The sequence below is a fragment of the Dendronephthya gigantea genome, unplaced genomic scaffold, assembly GCF_004324835.1.
Source record: "Dendronephthya gigantea isolate DGI-Jeju-01 unplaced genomic scaffold, DenGig_1.0 000060F, whole genome shotgun sequence".
NCBI classification, from domain to species: domain Eukaryota; kingdom Metazoa; phylum Cnidaria; class Anthozoa; order Malacalcyonacea; family Nephtheidae; genus Dendronephthya; species Dendronephthya gigantea.
In genome coordinates, this window is record NW_021163070.1 from 1,340,728 (window position 1) to 1,359,328 (window position 18,601).

Sequence of the window (18,601 nt, forward strand, 5' to 3'; positions counted from 1 at the left end):
TGTAGGTTGAGCTTCTTAACGTTTCATAAGTTAATCTTTACTCCGCTAGTCCACTGAAGGTTCAGGTGCTGTGCACGCCCTTTTATAATGAGGGTTCAGTGACTCTTGCATACGTCATCAACCATAGTGGGCTGATCCTTATCCAGCCAATCAGCGTTGTACATGTAACCAGTGGGTTGGTCTTAGAAGCTCGTTCCAGCTCTCATATCTTGTTTATTTAAGGCGTTGTCGCACTAGTCGAGTTGGTCTTCTGCTCAATCGATCAATACTTAAAAATGTTCACAACTTAAAATATTCATCATCAACAACTAGTAAAATATACCACAACATACGTCTGTGAACAATATCTTTTAACTTAAACTATTTTCACTCTTATTTTATCGAATTGAACTTGTGATGACGTAATCTATTACATGCTTGACCGAGCAACATTTTTAACACAATTGATTGACATATGAACTTGAATGGCCTACAGCGCGCACACTTTTTTTAAAGAATGCGACCATTAAGATAAGTGACGACTTACGAATGTTTATCCAGGTATTAATTCTGAGAGGATTATATTTATTTTCACCTTATTACTTATTTAATCCCACGATATGTCATACATGAAAGGGAAAGGCGATTAATGGTTGCGAATGGCCGAAAATTATATTTACTTAGGCATCTTGTGGCAAAACTTAATCACTAATCCCTGTCATGCTATTGATATTCCTATTTTTACGGCTATTTTTATATGCGTATCTCTAAACACAATGAAGCCTTGCGTAACAAATTAAATAAGGACTCTGGCGTCTGTACGGCTGTATCCAATTTTATGCAGAATTTTCATGTAACATTTTGTTGTCAACCCACTCAGTGGGTCAACTGCAATCAATTGAATCAAGTGCAAAAATGGTGTACATTTTCTATTGTTTGTAAGTTTTTAACTTCAATTTCAAAACTGTTTCATATATTAATATAGTTAACTTGACAAAATTTTCATAAAAAAATGTATTTCGTTTAACCCAAGTGAAATAGCGACAGTTTTTTGGAGATAGATTGTAGAATATTTAAATTAATAGCTTGTCAAACTATTACTATTGCACGAATTTTAATTGTTCTAGTTTGGGGGGGGGGGGGTTAGCGTTATTTTGCCCAACGAACAGAGTGCGGCCAGACTGCCAGTGGTCACTTAACTGAAACTAATAGCTTTTTCAGGTAGAGGTTTATATTTTAGTAACGTTTTACTCATCTGCGATCAGATTTTATAGTCTTATTATACATTATAAAGCCGTTCTATGCGCGATTGAACAATTGAAACATTTTGTGCACGGTTTTCTGGTTTTTTTTTGCATCTGTTTTTTTTTGCAATCTGGCAAGTGGCAAAGCTTACTTGAAGTCAATCTTTTCAGCTAAGTCCTTTTCGGCTGCCAGAACAATGAAATCTTCCAAACATTACATTCGCCAGCCATCGTTGCCCGACGAATGTACCATTTCAAGAGAATGTACCATTGTCACACCCCCCAAAATCCCCCTGTAGTTGTTCTCCTGATTTCATCATTACAACGGTTAAATTTATTTATCGTGTTTATAAAATTCCACCCTTTTCCATCGTGATGGGCTTTTCTTGTATTCGTAATTATGGTAACGGAACATTCATTAAACTCTTTTTTTACTCGAACTAGCCTAGTAATACGGAAACAATAGATACCAGCATTACCAGGCCAATAGTTCACTATGTTAAATATCTGTTAGAGGATCGATTTTAGAGTATAAAACTATCCCATTCTTTAAAAATAGTGTTATTCTTGTTCTGTGAAAGTCAAATTCATGCATTAAAGTAACATGAAACAAGGTAGTTCTAATTGACCTTTACTGTTAAGAGTTGGGTTGGCCAGGTATTCTGGGTGAAAGTTTTAAAAGAAAAATTATTATTCCTCCAGTAATAACAGTATAGCTCAGTGAGTTTGTCAATTGACATGTGACGTCACGTCAGGTTGGTTTGTTATAGCAATATGGCGGCTTATGCGATCAAAGGTGATGGGTAGGGCTTCGTTATGTCTCGTTTGGCAGATTACTTTGCCGTTATTGGCATACTCAGGGATAGTTCAACAGGTGTATATCACTGTTTTTAATAACATGGGTATTTGTTAAATTAATTTTATCGGGAGTTTATTTCATTGATTTTTACTACCAGTCATCCAAGTGTATGTTTATGTTTTGAAACTTTTATTTTGCACTTGAAAACCAATGAATTCATCCCCTTATAGATGGCCAGGAGTTAGTGGGTAAGGTGCTCGAACGTTTTCCTTCTCAAGACAGAAAGGATGTTACCTTCCCTGAAGGAATTGAAATGGTAATTTAAAAATGAGTTTATAAGACAAAATCATGTTCAATGTTTTTTTATATGTATAACTTACAGGTTTATCAGTGTGTATTCATATCTTGCTACCGTGGGTTCTGAAGTAATCTTTGAAATTTTTACTATCATCAATATAGCATAATAGTGAAAACCCTATTTCTTTCTACCTACCAAGTTTAATAGCTGTTCACTATTTTCACTAAATCTCTTATTCACACAGATTTTTGCCTATGAGTTTCAACCATGGTTAAATTTCAAAATGTTAAGTTTTTAAATTTTAAAACTAGTTACATAAGCAAATTTTTGTTTTCAGTACCATACATATATGCATAAAATATGGTGAATATAGTGAATAAAGTAACTTGACATTTTGAATGTACAGCAACACTATATATCCAGTGTAATATTTTGGAGGCTACTGACCTGTCTTCTTTCAGTGGTGTGTGATTCATACAGTATTGAGTCATATCCTTGTAAAGTTCGCATTTTGGCAGCTGTCTTCAAAACGTTCTCAACAGATATAGATATAATTTACCTAGAAATTTCATCAAATGTCATTTCAACCTTAATATTGATTGAGCAAGATGTAACAAAAGGTTATACAATGCATTTGATATTTTCCTGAAGTAAAAAGCTAAAAGGGAATAACATGTTCTTGAAAAAGGATATATTTTTTTCCTAGTTTTGCCAACCTGGGGGTTGGGAGATATCCTATTACAGCAAACCATCAACATTTTATGTGTCAGTACTGACAGATATGGCTGGTACCAGGAGTTATGTAGCATGTTTGTCATTCTATGAACCTTTTACACTTGTAAGAAAGGGAGATGACTTTGACAATGCCATAAATGTTTCTGGTGATACAACTCATACAAGTAATAGTTCACCAATATCAAAGAAGGATGTGCAGATGGAAGCGTATTATCCAAAGTGTCTTTGTCTTGTCTCAAGATTTACCTACTTTGATATCTTAAAGGTATTTTCAAACTTTATATTCTACTGATTTATCTACTTTTAATTTATACAAATGTGTTAAAAATATGTGCCTGTCCCCAAACAGTACCTTACAGTTTATTTAATACCACTTTTGTTAAAATATTCTGAAGTTAATTGAACTTTGCATGTATGTTTGTGAACAAGGGAAGTTTAAAACTTTCACACACTTATTTGCAAGAAGTTACAACATATCTTCTATGTTTTTTCATTAGAGTTGTCTTGTGACAATTTATACATCATGGTTGAATGGGATGCAAATCTTGAAAAGATTATTGGCTCAGTTCTTGGTTTTGTTCATGTCCCTCTGTTGGGTTCTGATGCAGTTACATTCTCTATTGGGATAGGGGAAAAAGAAAACTCTTAGTCCACCACACTGGGATGAAGTTCCAATCACTGGAAATCTGTGGCTAATGTTTTTCGACTTCTTGGTAATATATTTAAAGTGTTGTTGCAGCCTTTCTTTAGAATTGTGGCATTGTGGTTAGGTAACTTTTTATGTGTTTGAGGAATTCAGGTTAATACACAAAATAATTTCTTTTAATCTTAACATGAAAAGAAAGATAATACTTACCGTCCATTTCAATTTAATGTACAGAGGTTTCTTTCCAAATAAGTTTTTGAGTGGAAATAATGTCAACATTGGTAAATTTTGATATGCTGTGTTTACTAGAATCAGTGTTGCCAACTGTAATTTTTTAAAAATCCTGATATTCCCTGCCCATTGTTCCCAGTTTCCACAATTTTTAATTTGGCCTTGGGTGTTATATAAAGGCTTGTGTGTGATGTTATAGAGGCAAAATTTGACAGGAAATCTAAATATACAGCTGAAAAGAACTTTATAGTATAATAATTGTAGTACGTGCTGAAACTTTTAAGACTCAAACGTTCAAATTCACCGAAATATTGACTTCTAAGTTTCAAACGCCCTTGCTTAGGCAAATTGCCGGTCTCAACAAGGGGTGACTAAAACATTCTGAAAATTATTAGTCACGATTGCAAAGCACTTTAATAGACTTTTTTGCAGTATAGCCAGTCACCAGTTCTCCGTCTAATGATGCATGACGTCTATGCACGGGATTCTCACAGATGACTCACATACTACTAGCATGCTACTGCATTGATTGTTCTTGATAACATACTCAGTTGCAAATTGGAACTTTATATCTCGGCTATAATGTTACTGTATATATTTCAGAAACGTGCATGGCATGCATAAAAAATTAGATTTACATCAAGCAGAGATGAAGGCCATCAAATGGAAGAATTTGACCAAATTGCATAATATAAATACCTTAAATATTGCTAACGTTGATTTTAATCTGTTTTAAACCCGTTATTAAGGAAATGATAATAATACTATATATATTGCTTTTCTGTAGGTATGCACAACGTGCTTTCGTTGTTCTGCGCATTGGTTACAGAGAACAAAGTGCTTCTGTTTTCTAGCAGTTATTCATCGCTCACCAATGCTTCCCTTGGTCTTCTCGCCATTTTATATCCTCTAAAATTTAGGTATGACATAAACATATTTATAATATAAGCATAATTTAAACATGCACATTCAATTCAAGTTGATGCATTTAGTTATTTACACCTTTCATGGCCAGAAATCACGAAATTTTTTTTCAACAGTAAACAATCAATGTATTAGGTCAGAAGCCATATGTGATATGGAGTATACGGTAGTAGAGGTATAACAATGATTGAATGAGGCTGGACATGATATCAAGAATTATCAAGCCGAAGTTTCTGGTTATCGACCGAAGCCGAAGGCTGAAGGTTAGAAACTGTTGTGAGAGTTTTGTTCACAAATAAAAGCACTTGCTGACCATACAATGAACATGAAATTTCGAGGTCATTGTATGGTCAGCAAGTGCGTTTATTTGTAAACAAAACACGAACATAAAGTCTCTAACATTTTTTATATACAATCTCAGTTCACTACTGTAATTGCTGCATTGAAGAACCAAGCTTCGTTGCAGGCTGTCATTTTTGAATAAACCATGATTTTCATGGGTTATTGCGAATAAACCATGATTTTCATGGGTTACTGCGAACAAGTTATGATTCTCATGATCTCAAGGAACGCGGATTCTGAAGTAAACCGCGTGATTGATTTTGACCAATCGCGTGAGTAGTTAGGCTAATGCACGAAGATTGTGTATTAAAATGACATAAACTAAGGCTTGATAATTCATCATATCATGTGAAAACCGAATTCAATAATTGTTTTATTATTCATTTAGAAGAATGAACATTACAATTTTGAATTGTTCGCTTGAATTTGTGTCGATTTCACATTTCTGCTCCTTTGGGACGTTGATGTTTTTGGCATTGATGTGACGTCATAACGTAGGGTACGACTATTTATCACACGTTATGACGTAGTAAAGTGCAGGAAAAAAGTCGTATCACGCGTTATAACGTCACACGTTGGACATGACGATTTCACACATTGCTATTAGCAAATCAGAGGCTGTGAATTCTTTTAAATGAATAATAAATACTATTATTAAATATTCAAATTTTATTCTCGTTAGTGCATGATTGAACATTTAAATTTTATTCTTGGCCGAATTGCCTCGAGTAATATTTTGAGGCGGACCAGTTGTTTCAGGTGCTGAAAGTTCGGTCCAAAAAAAGTGTTAAGTGCATAATAACTTGGGAACTACAGCGTGCATGCAATAATAAGTTAGGAACTAGTTTTCAAGTTATTATTACACGCTGTAGTTCCCAAGTTATGATTACACGCTGTAGTTTCCAAGTTATTATTCCAAGCTGTAGTTCCCATGTTATTATTGCATGCTGTAGTTCCCAAGTTATTATTGCATGCTGTAGTTCCCAAGTTATTATTGCATGCATGCTGTAGTTCCCAAGTTATATTATTACACGCTGCAGTTCCCATTTCCCAAGTTATTATTGCATGCTGTGTTCCCAAGTTATTATTGCAAGCTGTAGTTTCCATGTTATTATTGCATGCTGTAGTTCCCAAGTTATTATTGCATGCTGTAGTTCCCAAGTTATTATTGCACGCTGTAGTTCCCAAGTATATTATTGCACGCTGCAAGTACAGTACACGCTGCATGTAGTTCCTCAGGCTTCGGTGGAAAACACAATCTCGGCCTTGATAATTCTCGATATCATGCAAATGTTTCTTAACACGTAACCTTACTCTAATATTATAGCTTACAATATGCGGCACATGAAACATTACCTAATCAATGTGACACTAAAGCTATTTTTCCTGTTTGTTTAGCTATGTGTATATACCAATATTGCCGTCAGCCTTGCTGGACTTTATAAATGCTCCAACACCTTTTGTAATGGGTGTGCATACAAACTATAAAACCAATATACCCGAGGTGGTAAGTTCACATTATATATATATATATTATATATATATATATATATATATATATATATATATATATATATATATATATATCAAATATGTATTTAGAATCATATATGAGTAGAGTGCTCGATATACCAAAGTATAGAGCTAGTATAAAGATAAAATAAAATAAACTTGGTTTACTTCATAAGATTTTATTCACTACAAACTTGTTTCGTATGACAAGCAACGCTTGCCACACTCATCAGGTGAATTTATTTAAATTATATAAAGTTTAAATTCACCTGATGAGTGTGGCAAGCGTTGCTTGTCATACGAAACAAGTTTGTAGTGAATAAAATCTTATGAAGTAAACCAAGTTTATTTTATTTTATCTTTATATATATATATATATATATATATATATATATATATATATATATATATATATATATATATATATATATATATATATATATATATATATATATATATACATATATTCATTTATTTAAGCAGTTTAGTTGCTAAACAATTTAGTATATATATATATATATCGCCTTGGTTTTTTTTATGTTTTTTTTTTCGTCCTCGCAAGTGTGCTTGGCGCGAAATGTACTAGTATTTGAAATGTGTATGTGACCGTATTACGTCCCAGTTTTGTCTCTCAAGACTTGTGGTGCACAGCTTTGTCTAATTTTCCGATGCGCGATTCGATTTCGCTCGTATGATACGGCAATTCCTCCAGTAAACCTTTCTTTTGATGCTGTTCGATTAAGTTTACATTTAATTGGGGTCAGAATATATTTAATACATGTAGCCAAAGACAAAGTGAACGTATCATGCGGCTTATTTACACTTTAGAACAATTGAACTTCTATACTTTTTAAAGTACGATGTGCTTCTAAAATTCGCGATCGAACAACATTTAGGTTCGCAAGGCATCTATATTATATAGCAACTAAACTATTTTATAATTGAATAAATGAATATTAGATTAAATATTATAGATTAATATATATATTCAGTACCCCAAAGTCTTCTTACGCTTCGTTTAATCTCTGTTAAGCAGGATTATGTAAACATCTCAGTTAAGCAGAATCATGTAAACATCTCGGTTAATAAGCGGGATCATGCCTCGAAGCCTCGAAGAGGAGTGAGATTTGAGTCTATAGTATATGCAAATACATTCAAATTGTACTATTTACCAAGGAAGGTTGTGATAAAAATTTAATAATTATGTTAAAGTTCAATAAATTGAATCTTTTAATAACAGAATTAAGTTGCCAAAATCATACTCGTATACCCGGTCGGTTGATAATAACTATATTCGTATGATTTTGGCATTAATTGCATGGTATACTGAATTGTGGAATTATTAATGGTATATTGACATTATTTTTTTAGAATGATGTTATTTTGGTTGATCTAGACGGTGGACATGTCAGTATACCGGAATCTGTCAATTTATGTTCCATTCCAGAACCATATTTATCCAGGACAAGACATGCATTAACATTGGTATGTCTATATGTAATGTTTACGATATTGTAGTGTATGCGTGATGGGAATTTAATTTAGACCTCCCTAGTGTGTTAAGTTCTTGTGAAGAAGTGGATTTTCCCCCTGAATTAAGAGTTAACTCATCCGACAACTATGCGGTTCTGTTGCTGCGACATGGCGCAAGGCGAAATAAGATTTGGGGAATTAAAATTATCAATGTGTAAAAAAACAGCGCGCGTGAACCTTTCGGTCCGTTAACCCGGGCCTTCATCAGTGCAATTCAAGCGGTATTTTCTACAAATGAATGATTTGATTATGAATTAAACATGCAAAAGTTCAAGAACATTATGGTTTTAATATGTCGTATATTAACATGACAAGAATTCCTCCAGGCTCCAGATGTTTCCTTGCTTCAATAAAAATATTCGTTATGCGTGCACCAGTTATAGTTTCACACATGCACCAGTAAATATTTCTGTATCTTATGCAAAATTTATACTGCGTTAATTTGTCCTTCAGGGGGCGGTTGTTCGAAAGGCGTTTAGCTTAAACGGCGCATAAGTTCAGAACGGAAAACAAATGTTATTTATTGGACAAATGAGCTGAAATATTTCGATGTATAGCTTGATTTAGCTAAATGGAAGTACATCTGTTCAATAATAGCTCAATGGAATTACATATTTAATGCATAAAATGCAGGTTCAGTCAATTCACAACATATAGAAGAGTATTTTTAGTGGCCCCAGATGCGACGTCAAGGGTCTAATTAATCGCGCAAAATGCGTGTGATGCATCAAAGGCCTGGCACGAGCGCTTATTTCTTAAAAAATGCAAAGAAAGCAAATTAAAAATATCGCGGAAGTCGTCCGAAAAAAAAAGGAGAAATTTCGTTTTAAACTAGTTGGCATATTTGTTTACATTTTCAGGCACAGCCAATCAGAATACTTCGTGTAAAATGGCAAATGTTATTGAGTTGTTCGTTGTAATATATCGGTATTTTTTACTGTCAAACCATACACAGTCCAAAAGCCAACACAAAAAACTTTTGTTGAACTAAAATAATAGTTTTGTTCAAATAAAAAATAAACAAAACATTGGCGAAATTGACGATCGCTTTTTTTATAAGCAAGGTCGTATATATGAGATTATATATTAAACACACGCTAGGAAAATGTTAAAGGTATATGAAATATATTAAATGAAAGGGACGTTTTGGAGCTTTTATCAAAGAGAGAAGTCGATAAACTTTTTTAGAACAGCGACCCGGAAAAAATACTCATTACAACAGTCCACAGCAAGCGCTGTATACAATGTTATAACAACGTCGTCACAAAAGCTCACACGAAGAGTTTACCACTAAAAGAGGCGTAAATAGTGTGGTTAACCGATGCGGATAAATATATAATTTATTCTGTTTATATACCGGCGAAAGAACGGCAACTATTCATGTGTAAAAACATTTATGTACTAATTATATACTTGACTGAAACTTCGACTATATATAATGATATATACTTTAATGATCTCAAAGATAGTCGAGGCTCTTTCCCGCAGCAGAGAGGGTTCAATCGCGCACGATACTTACAATAGCGTCTAACTAGATCATGTGTTTTGCGAAGCCGCTAAACCTTTTGGCAGCCATTTCAAGAATGCTCAATCCTGGATGGAAGCAACAGATGGGTCAGGAGCCTCGATTAAAGTCGTATTATTTGATTATCAAAAGGCGTTTGACCTTGCTCACTATACCATCATCCTGGATAGATTGAAATCCCTAGACACCAATTAATTAGATAGCAGATTTCCTGACCAAGAGGCAACAATTATCGAGTCAAACTTGGAGAAGACTGCTGCTTTTCAGAATGGGGGAATGTCCCTGCTGGTGTTCCGCAGCGAACAAAACTTCGTCCCTGGCTTGTTGCTCTAATTATCAATGACTTAAGTACCACCAGTGTTGATGATCAATTCAAATTTGTAGACGATGTCACAATATCGGAATCCGCGCAGAAATTCGCACCAAGTAACAACAAGAATGCATTCACGGATATTCAGAAATGGTCTGAGGCAAATCACTTTCGCCTTTACAAGAAAAAGTGTAAAGAACTGCGTATTGATTTTAAAAAAATAGGGAGTTAATTACCCCCAATTGAAGTCAACGGGGAACTCTTAGAAGTTGTAGAAGAGGCGAAATTACTTGGTCTTACCATCACGCCAACCTTGAAGTGGAGCAAACACGTCAACAACATTATTTTAAAATCCTCCAAACGGAAATATTTTTAATTCAATTAAAGCGTGCAAGAGTACCTGAAAAGGACATCCTACAGTTCTATTCCACTTGTATTCCCCCTATTTTGGAATACGCATCGACAGTGTTTCATTATGCACTACCAAAATACTTTAGTGGTGAAATTAAACGTGTCCAAAACCAATTTCTACGAATTATTTACCCGTCGCACATTATAATAATGGATTGATCGAAAGTGGGTTGGAAATACACGCACGAAGGGAATCTGCCTGTAAGAAACTTTTTAACCAGATCTTAGTCAATCGAAGCCACAAATTGAACCATTTGATGTGTAGATCGGAACCTCCATTAACGTACGAGTTGCGTACGGAGAAACATTCTTATATTCCCAAATTTTTTACAGACCGTTTCAAAAACTCTTTTATTGTTAGTAGTTGCCCAAATAAATAAATAATTTAAATTTTTAATCTATATCTGAATACTATATATTGTAAATTTTATAACTATATATGATATTGTAACGTTTTATAATCTATATACTATTTAACAATTAGACAACGAGTCCGAGTTGTCTATGAGCGAATAGTCAACGAAGGCGAAGCCTGAGTATACACTCTGTACCTAGATATATTAATTTCGAGACAATAATCGATACACCGCAATTACACCGAAAAATAATTTAATTAATTCAATTTTATACGGTCGCGCGAGTGAATTTTTCCCAAACGTCTACCATCACGAATAGACAATGGTTGAGTAGCCAATCAGAATGTAGGATTTGTAAAGACATTATTATTCACAAGCGCCAGATATGAGGTATGCTGCAATTTCATTGGTTGGCTACTAGACAGATATTAGCTCATATCTGTCTAGTAGAGAAAGTAAACAAAATGGGAAGATTTGGGGAGTTGAGTGAAATAGAAATCCAAGCCTAGTTGATATAATAGAACACCAAAATGCACCGAAAGGGCGACAAAGTTTGTGAATATAATAAAACAGTTACTCTCGTCGTATATGGCCGATAGCCAACTCGGCGCTACGCGCCTCGTCGGCTATCAGCTCATATACGACTCGAGTTCGCAGAATAACTTTTAAATAGTCGGGTGTATACTAAATTATAATTTTTTACTGCCATACTAGCTCAATTATTGTAAATATTTACAACATTTTTAGCCTACTATCACCTGTAATTACACGTAATTCAGTCCTTGTAACTGCAATGTGTGTGAACTATGAAACTATCTATCTATTTAACACGGCAATGCGATCGACGGAAACGAAGCAATCGAGCTAGACGATGCGATCTAAGTTAATTGCGGTGATACGTAGGAGCATGTGGACCTAAACGGTACCCTGTCCATTCCATGATCACACGCAATTCTCAGCGGTGAATCCGAGTGGAGATAATATACACGCACAAACAAAAAACTTACCGAACCTAAAGAGAACTCACCTACCCGGGTGCGTGTAATTGTCCTGCAAACTAGAACAAAGAAAGAGGGAAAAGCCCCGACGCGAGGGGAAGAGAATTAAGGAGAGTTTTACGCCTCGCGTGGCCAAAAATATTAAGCATGTTTGATAAAAGATTGCGTGAATCGTAAAACTCAGTGAAATGTACTCGCACACGGCGAGTTATTCACAGAACTAACAGGCACGAGTAACCTTTAGCTCAGCTACTAGCTCTCTTGTGCCGCAGGTTTTTATGTATATATAAGACAGAACTCCATGGTTTTGGCACATCTTTAATTAATCAAATGCATTGCGCCATGCAAAGAATTCTTTTTAGCTGATGTATATGCATGTGTCAATTTTTCTGCATGAATAACATTAACAAGCCCTCTAAATCCCAGGCGTCCATGCATGTGGCCAATTTGTATAAGAAAATTGACAATAGGATATAACGTAATTAGCATATATCTATTTTCTGATAATATCTTTCATTACAGGTCCTCAATCCCAATTTAGTCGTGTCTGATCTCACTTTCCACCGTTGGTCAACCCACCCGTACATTTGCAGGTATAATTATCAAAGGCAAGGTTGCATGCAACGAATGAATTTCAGACACGGACGCGTATTTCATGAATGTGCCATTTTTCCGCGACGTTAATTGTTTTGGTTGCAACTGTTGGCCTTCATGCATGACAACCTACAATTTTGCTTTAAAGTTGTTGACTATACAAAACGTGTCGTCCCTTTCTTTCATATACTCTCTTGGCAAAGGACCAACTGACCGTAGACCAAATCCGCTGTGACATATACTGCATGCATTCTTTATTTTTGTGAATTAAATGCATGTATAGCCAAAATAACTATATAAAACAACGTGCATGACAGCTATAAAATAGACAAGAATATAACTCCTGACAAACGCCATTAGATCGAAACGTTTAAAAGCGTTTTTGTCTAATTTAGGCAGTTGTTGTAGCATGCAATTTGCTGTGAAAGTTAAATGCATGTGTAGACAACCTCGTTCTCAGGGCCATTTTCCTTCATTCTGGGTTGGGGTAAAAGGCCCTGGGATCGGACAGCCGCTTGGCCCGCTTCTGACTGCATGGTTAAATGATTTTTCCTAATTTATGTAATTAGTGGAATATTTTGTAATTATTCCGAAATAGTACAATTCCAATATGCCTAAGTGCGACCATATTATAGTTCTATGTGACGCCGCCATTTTGAAAATATTGCGCAAAATTTAATGATAAATTATGCTAATTCAAAATACCCACGAAATGTGGGTATTTTGAACGGCCGATCCCAGGGCCTTTCCTCTTCTCTCCTCTCGCTCCCATATAAAGTCCCAAGAGGCCCTGGGAACTTGATGTGCAGAGTTAGGTGTCATTCCTACAAGGCAAAATAACTACTGTTTGTATTTTATTTTTTAGGATAAAGAAATCCGTGCAATTTTTATGCGTCTGTTCGCTCAAATATTTTCAGGGTACAGATCATGTTTAAAAGTCATTCGTATTCATCCTAAACCGGTCATCACATTTCATAAGGTATATAGCATACATTATCAGCTCGCGTTTCATTTGCAATGTAAAGTACTAATTTATCTCTTGCGTGTGTTTATTATGTAGGCAATTTAGAGTGCCATCATTGTGTATAATTTGGTATAAGTTCGGAATGGCGGGAAGCATATATAGCTATTCTCGACTTGTATAAATTTAATCTAAGCATATATAGCTGATAGTCATATAAGACGTCAACATTGAGACATTTCTCAATAGACCTTTCTTATAATGACGTCAAACGCGGAAAGTCTGATCTGATACAAAATTTGATTGACTCCACAAAACTATCAAGCAAGTCAAACTTCGTGTAACATCATGCAGACTTTCCGCGTTTGACGTTATTATGAAAAAGGTCTATTACGTTTGGCAATGACATGCAGACATTGTATATAATATTGGAATGCTTCTACTTTTCATATGTTAGGGAACATTTATGGAAAAAAGAGGAGTTTTTGGAGATGATTTTTTTAACAAGGTTTGTTTAATAAACTGAAGTGTTACTGAACGCTTCTTATATATAGTTCATAGAATACATTGTGCATGTATAAAGTTCAAGGAATCGAAGGAATACATAAAATAATTACATTTAAATGAAACTCTCCATGGTTGTCCGGCAGGATTTAATCTTGTATTTTATTTATGCCCGATAAGTACACCTTGGATTTTTCCATTAAATCATTTGCAGAAGTTTAATTAGACCAAAATGACATCATGATGATATCACAAATTTTAAGAATATTTCATTTGATTCATTCAATTCATTTGTTGCTGGCGTATATTTCTTAACTTTTTGACTAAATTTCATACATTCAGAAGATTTCAGGAGATAGGTCGATTAATTGAATTTCTGAAACGGCAATGAACTTGACACACATGCGTATGCATATTTTTTACAAGGTTTTAGATAGCATCAGTTTTAACCAGTTAATAACTGATCGAGGTCCTCCGCACCGAACATGTGATCTATTTGACGAGGTGAGCCAATAATATATTCCATGTAACATTTTAAAATACATATCTAGTTATCTAAGCTAGTATTTACCATTTTCTCCAAAGCTTGTAGCAAGCATTGATGAAACTTTGAAAAGTGAATTGGGTCTCGACGCTGAAATAACGTCGAATGTTCAACAGATTGCCAAACGGCTGTATGATAGCGTACGTATGTATACATGTATTACTGGAACCTATAGTACATTCTAAAAAATGTAATTCGGAGTTGAATTACCGAGGTATAAACATTTGTCTACATTTGTTGCCTTGTGGTTTGTTTTCAGGAGTCTAATTGTTCCCGAGAAGATGACATGCCACCTTTAATACCAAATATAAAAGACGACCCACCATCTACATTCCCCATGCTTGATTCCTCTGTTATTGAAAAGTATTTGGTAGACGACCAAGATCACAGTAACTCTGCAACGTGCAAGACAACCCAGTTATCGTATGACAAAGTTCCGTATGGGTCAGGAGAGTTTAGTTTTCAAACCCGGCATTATATCAATATTCGAAAGTTAGAAGTATTGCACGACTGCGTGGCGTATATATTTGAAAACAAGATATCAGAGGCGCGAAAGGTAAGGATGTGATAAACAATACCAATCGTTTTTATTCAAGGTCAGTTTAGCATTTGTGCTATATGTTAATTTGTGCATGCAGCTTTGCTTTCCACCGCCATAAAGAGACAAATGAAAGACACCTCAATTTTATGACAAAATACTGCATGAAATTGTGGCAGACCATAGCGGCTGTAATGTGGCAGAAGTTGCTTAAAATATTTCATAGGTATACGAAGAATATCATATTAATTAACCTAAAGCATAAAGTCTGTTCCCATTGGGAGTTAAAATGCATTCTAAGCTCTGTAAATACAACAGAACAGTTTTATCAATTTTTTTTTGATTGTACATGGGAATTGTCATATTCCAGCCATAAGTTCGCAGCTAATTTGAATTTTAAAGGTGTCAGTTTTTTTTACTCACACTGTATATATATATATATATATATATATATATATATATATATATATATATATATATATATATATATATGTATACACCCATTTGCAAAAACGTTGGCCGCAGATAGATAGATAGATAGACACTCGAAGTCTGATTAGAATTGCATATGATTACATTTGCATGGGATTTCAATCATATTACACAACATATGCAATTCTAATTAGACTTCGAGACTTCGAGTATCTATCTATCTATCTATCTGCGGCCAACGTTTTTGCAAATGGGTGTATATATATATATATAATTATATATATATATATTATATATATACCATATATAATATTATATATATATATATATATATATATATATATATATATATATATATATACCGGGTGGCGCAAAAAAAAGGTCACCCTTTTTGATTGAGTATAATTTCAAAATTAAAGGAACTATTGCAAAATTAAAGGAACTATTTTATATATTCTCTAATGTCTAACTTAAATTTTGATATATAGCATGAGGTTTTTCATGCAATTTTGACTGAGATATCGCAGTTTCAATTTAAGTATATGCATTTTCCAAAAGTGTAAAAATTAGCTAAAAATGGCATATTAAAGTCAGTTAACAAATCCTAGTATTTTATGGCACGTATTCTGTCTGTTTCAATGAAGTTTAACTAGAAGCATTTGACAGATGGATTAGTTTTTTTTTTCTGTGTATAATGACATGTTGGAAAGCGTTAAAACAAAAATGATCTATTTTGGTTTGGACTTTGTTCCAAATGTTTCATGTCGCATGGGGGATAAAATTCGTTCGGTAGCTCGCTAATTTAACAAACAATCTCGCATGAATTCTGCTTGTTCTTTTCTTAATATGCCTCGTTTAACGATAGCTACAACAGCTAGCGTGTTTGAGTTTTCACAGAATATTCCAGGGTTAACAATGCTCAAGAAGTCATATCAGGAAAAAAGTTGAAACGAACATTATATTTTCTTATTTAATATGCCATTTTTGACTAATTTTTGTATACTTTTCAAAAATACGTATTAAAAGTAAAACGCTGATATCTCGGGGAACATTGTATCAAAGTACGCATGGTATATACCAAATTTTAAGTTAAACATTCACGAAGCTAGAGAAAGTTATTTCAGTGTAACAGACGTTTTAGTTTTGAAGTTATATACTCAATCAAACAGGTTAACCTTTTTTTTGCGCCACCCGGTATATGTATGTATATATTCCATATGACAACCTTTTTGATAACGACTGTATATTAATATATATATATATATATATATATATATATATATACAGTCGTTATCAAAAAGGTTGTCATATGGAAATATATATAAATACGTAAATATCGGTCACGTGATTTTACTACATTCGTTAATTTTATGAGAAATCAGTCGTGAAAATTTCTTAAATGTCATAGTAAAGTGAACAATATTAAAATAATAAAGAAACAAGTGAAAAGTTATAAATATATATATGTGTATATATATATATATATATATATATATATATATATATATATATATATATATATATATATATTATTGTGTTATCAGTCATTGTTATACACTCGTCCTAAATATTATTCCCATTTGGTATAAAAATATTTTTCTAAATACCACTTATTAACCGAATTTGAGGTCCATATTAGAAAAATATCAGACCGAGGTCTTGACAATACCGTACATAAAAGACCGAGGTCTGATATCTTTCCAGTACAGACCGAACGTATTCGGTTAATGAGAGATTTATTATATGGCATACAGTATTTACTTTATTTCATTATACAACGCGCTGCAGCATTCTTGCCGACTCTTTCGCCAGCCAGTCAGTCGCCAAGCAAGCAAAGCAAGCACTGAAGTGGCTTCCAAAACTTTGTTTTTTACTCGTTTAATAAGAATGATACGATGAATAGGTATAATATTCACATGTACCAAATAACAAAATTATATGTCCACAGTTGTTTGGGAACATGAAGCTGATGCATGTTACACGGAACGATTTTTAACGACAATTCACAATGTAAATGAAGGAAATTTCGCTATTTCGCTACATTGTTCGGACATAAAATCATTCGATACTCCAAGATCTTCTTGATAGTAAAATTCGTCCGGGTGGTGCTTTTCTTCGTCCATTTCTCGTCGATATTTTTCGTGTCAAAAATAAAAGTGCAAGCTGCTTGTTTTTGTTCAGAAATATGAGAGTTGGACCGTTACTACGGCAACGGTCTAATACTGGGGGATTCCAGACCCGCAAAGAACCAATCAGCGCACGCCATTTAGTCACAAGAGCGCGTGCCATATAATAAAGATGGTTATTAATACTCACATTTCATGAATTTTTCAGGCACTTCCATCGGTCCAAAGAGCTTTAAAATCAAGAGGAGCGCAGTTGGCGTTATGCCAAGAGCTGGCAGCACGTTCGGAACAGCATAGAGCTGTGCTTGAACATGATCAATTTAATCTTGTTATTACGTTGATGAACTGTGCGTTACAGGTAAATAGGGAGATTTGCATACGTTTAACCCTTAGTTTAACAGGGATAGTTTTCAGAGCAGAGTTTGGAAGAGTTTGTGGTTGAAAATTTCGAATTTGACCCCACATATTAGGAATAAAATGGGCCGTCTTATCTGAATAGGATGATGCAAGCTTGAACGATGGTGCTGTTGCCTCCGCTTTGCTTCCATTAACGTCGGAATTTTGTCGAGTAAGTTGCATATTTTGTACTAACACACAATACCCGTGCGTGGCATTCAATTATTATATATAGTTGGTTTTGATATCCCTTCTCTTTTATAATTGTAGAATTTGGCGCCCGGGGTAATGCAGTTTGCTTATACCTGTGTTCAAGACCATCCAATCTGGCAGAATGCTCAATTTTGGGAAGAAACTTTCTTTAGTGACGTGCAAACAGATATAAAGAAGCTGTATGATGGTTCGAATAATAAGAAGAGACAATCGTCAGATAAGTGTAGGTGTATTTATTATTAGGTCCTGTATGTTTACACAACCATTCGTTTATTAGTGCGAATTTTCAAAGAAACTTTGCAGTATTGTAATGAGTGGCGAAAATTCAAACGAGTAAGTCGGTCAGTTAGTCAGCCATTGTGTAAACTTTCCGGGGGTCATGATCAGTAATGTAAAGTTGTATATGATCAGTAATGTGAAGTTTTTAATTAGGTCAGTTTAACTTGTTTT

The 18,601-nt window shown here is 34.3% G+C and overlaps 2 protein-coding genes across 2 annotated transcripts in view; both read left to right on the top strand.

The window, feature by feature from the left end:
- Positions 1 to 1,997: 1,997 nt before the first annotated feature.
- Positions 1,998 to 3,704, top strand: LOC114530171 (myotubularin-related protein 13-like). Its single transcript, XM_028551751.1, has 4 exons — positions 1,998 to 2,019; positions 2,253 to 2,338; positions 3,027 to 3,219; positions 3,553 to 3,704. The coding sequence occupies exons 1-4, from the start codon at positions 1,998 to 2,000 to the stop codon at positions 3,702 to 3,704; spliced, it is 453 nt and encodes a 150-aa protein (XP_028407552.1).
- An 8,721-nt stretch (positions 3,705 to 12,425) lies between these two features.
- The window catches only part of LOC114530172 (myotubularin-related protein 5-like), a 28,210-nt gene continuing 22,034 nt past the window's right edge, over positions 12,426 to 18,601 (top strand). Inside the window, exons 1-9 of the mRNA XM_028551752.1 lie at positions 12,426 to 12,436; positions 13,303 to 13,416; positions 13,856 to 13,906; positions 14,329 to 14,406; positions 14,488 to 14,586; positions 14,706 to 15,002; positions 17,751 to 17,900; positions 18,042 to 18,110; positions 18,209 to 18,374. Of these exons, the coding sequence (XP_028407553.1) occupies positions 13,327 to 13,416; positions 13,856 to 13,906; positions 14,329 to 14,406; positions 14,488 to 14,586; positions 14,706 to 15,002; positions 17,751 to 17,900; positions 18,042 to 18,110; positions 18,209 to 18,374 (1,000 nt within the window). The 5' untranslated portion in view covers positions 12,426 to 12,436; positions 13,303 to 13,326. The remainder of the gene's footprint in view (positions 12,437 to 13,302; positions 13,417 to 13,855; positions 13,907 to 14,328; positions 14,407 to 14,487; positions 14,587 to 14,705; positions 15,003 to 17,750; positions 17,901 to 18,041; positions 18,111 to 18,208; positions 18,375 to 18,601) is intronic.

What these genes read in the sequence shown, in the direction of transcription:
- LOC114530171 (XM_028551751.1), top strand. Translation starts at nt 1,998, where the DNA reads ATGGCGGCTTATGCGATCAAAG. An exon ending in GGCGGCTTATGCGATCAAAG is followed by an intron (nt 2,020 to 2,252) that starts GTGATGGGTAGG and finishes ATCCCCTTATAG; the next exon opens with ATGGCCAGGAGTTAGTGGGT. An exon ending in TGGTGATACAACTCATACAA is followed by an intron (nt 3,220 to 3,552) that starts GTAATAGTTCAC and finishes TTTTTTCATTAG; the next exon opens with AGTTGTCTTGTGACAATTTA.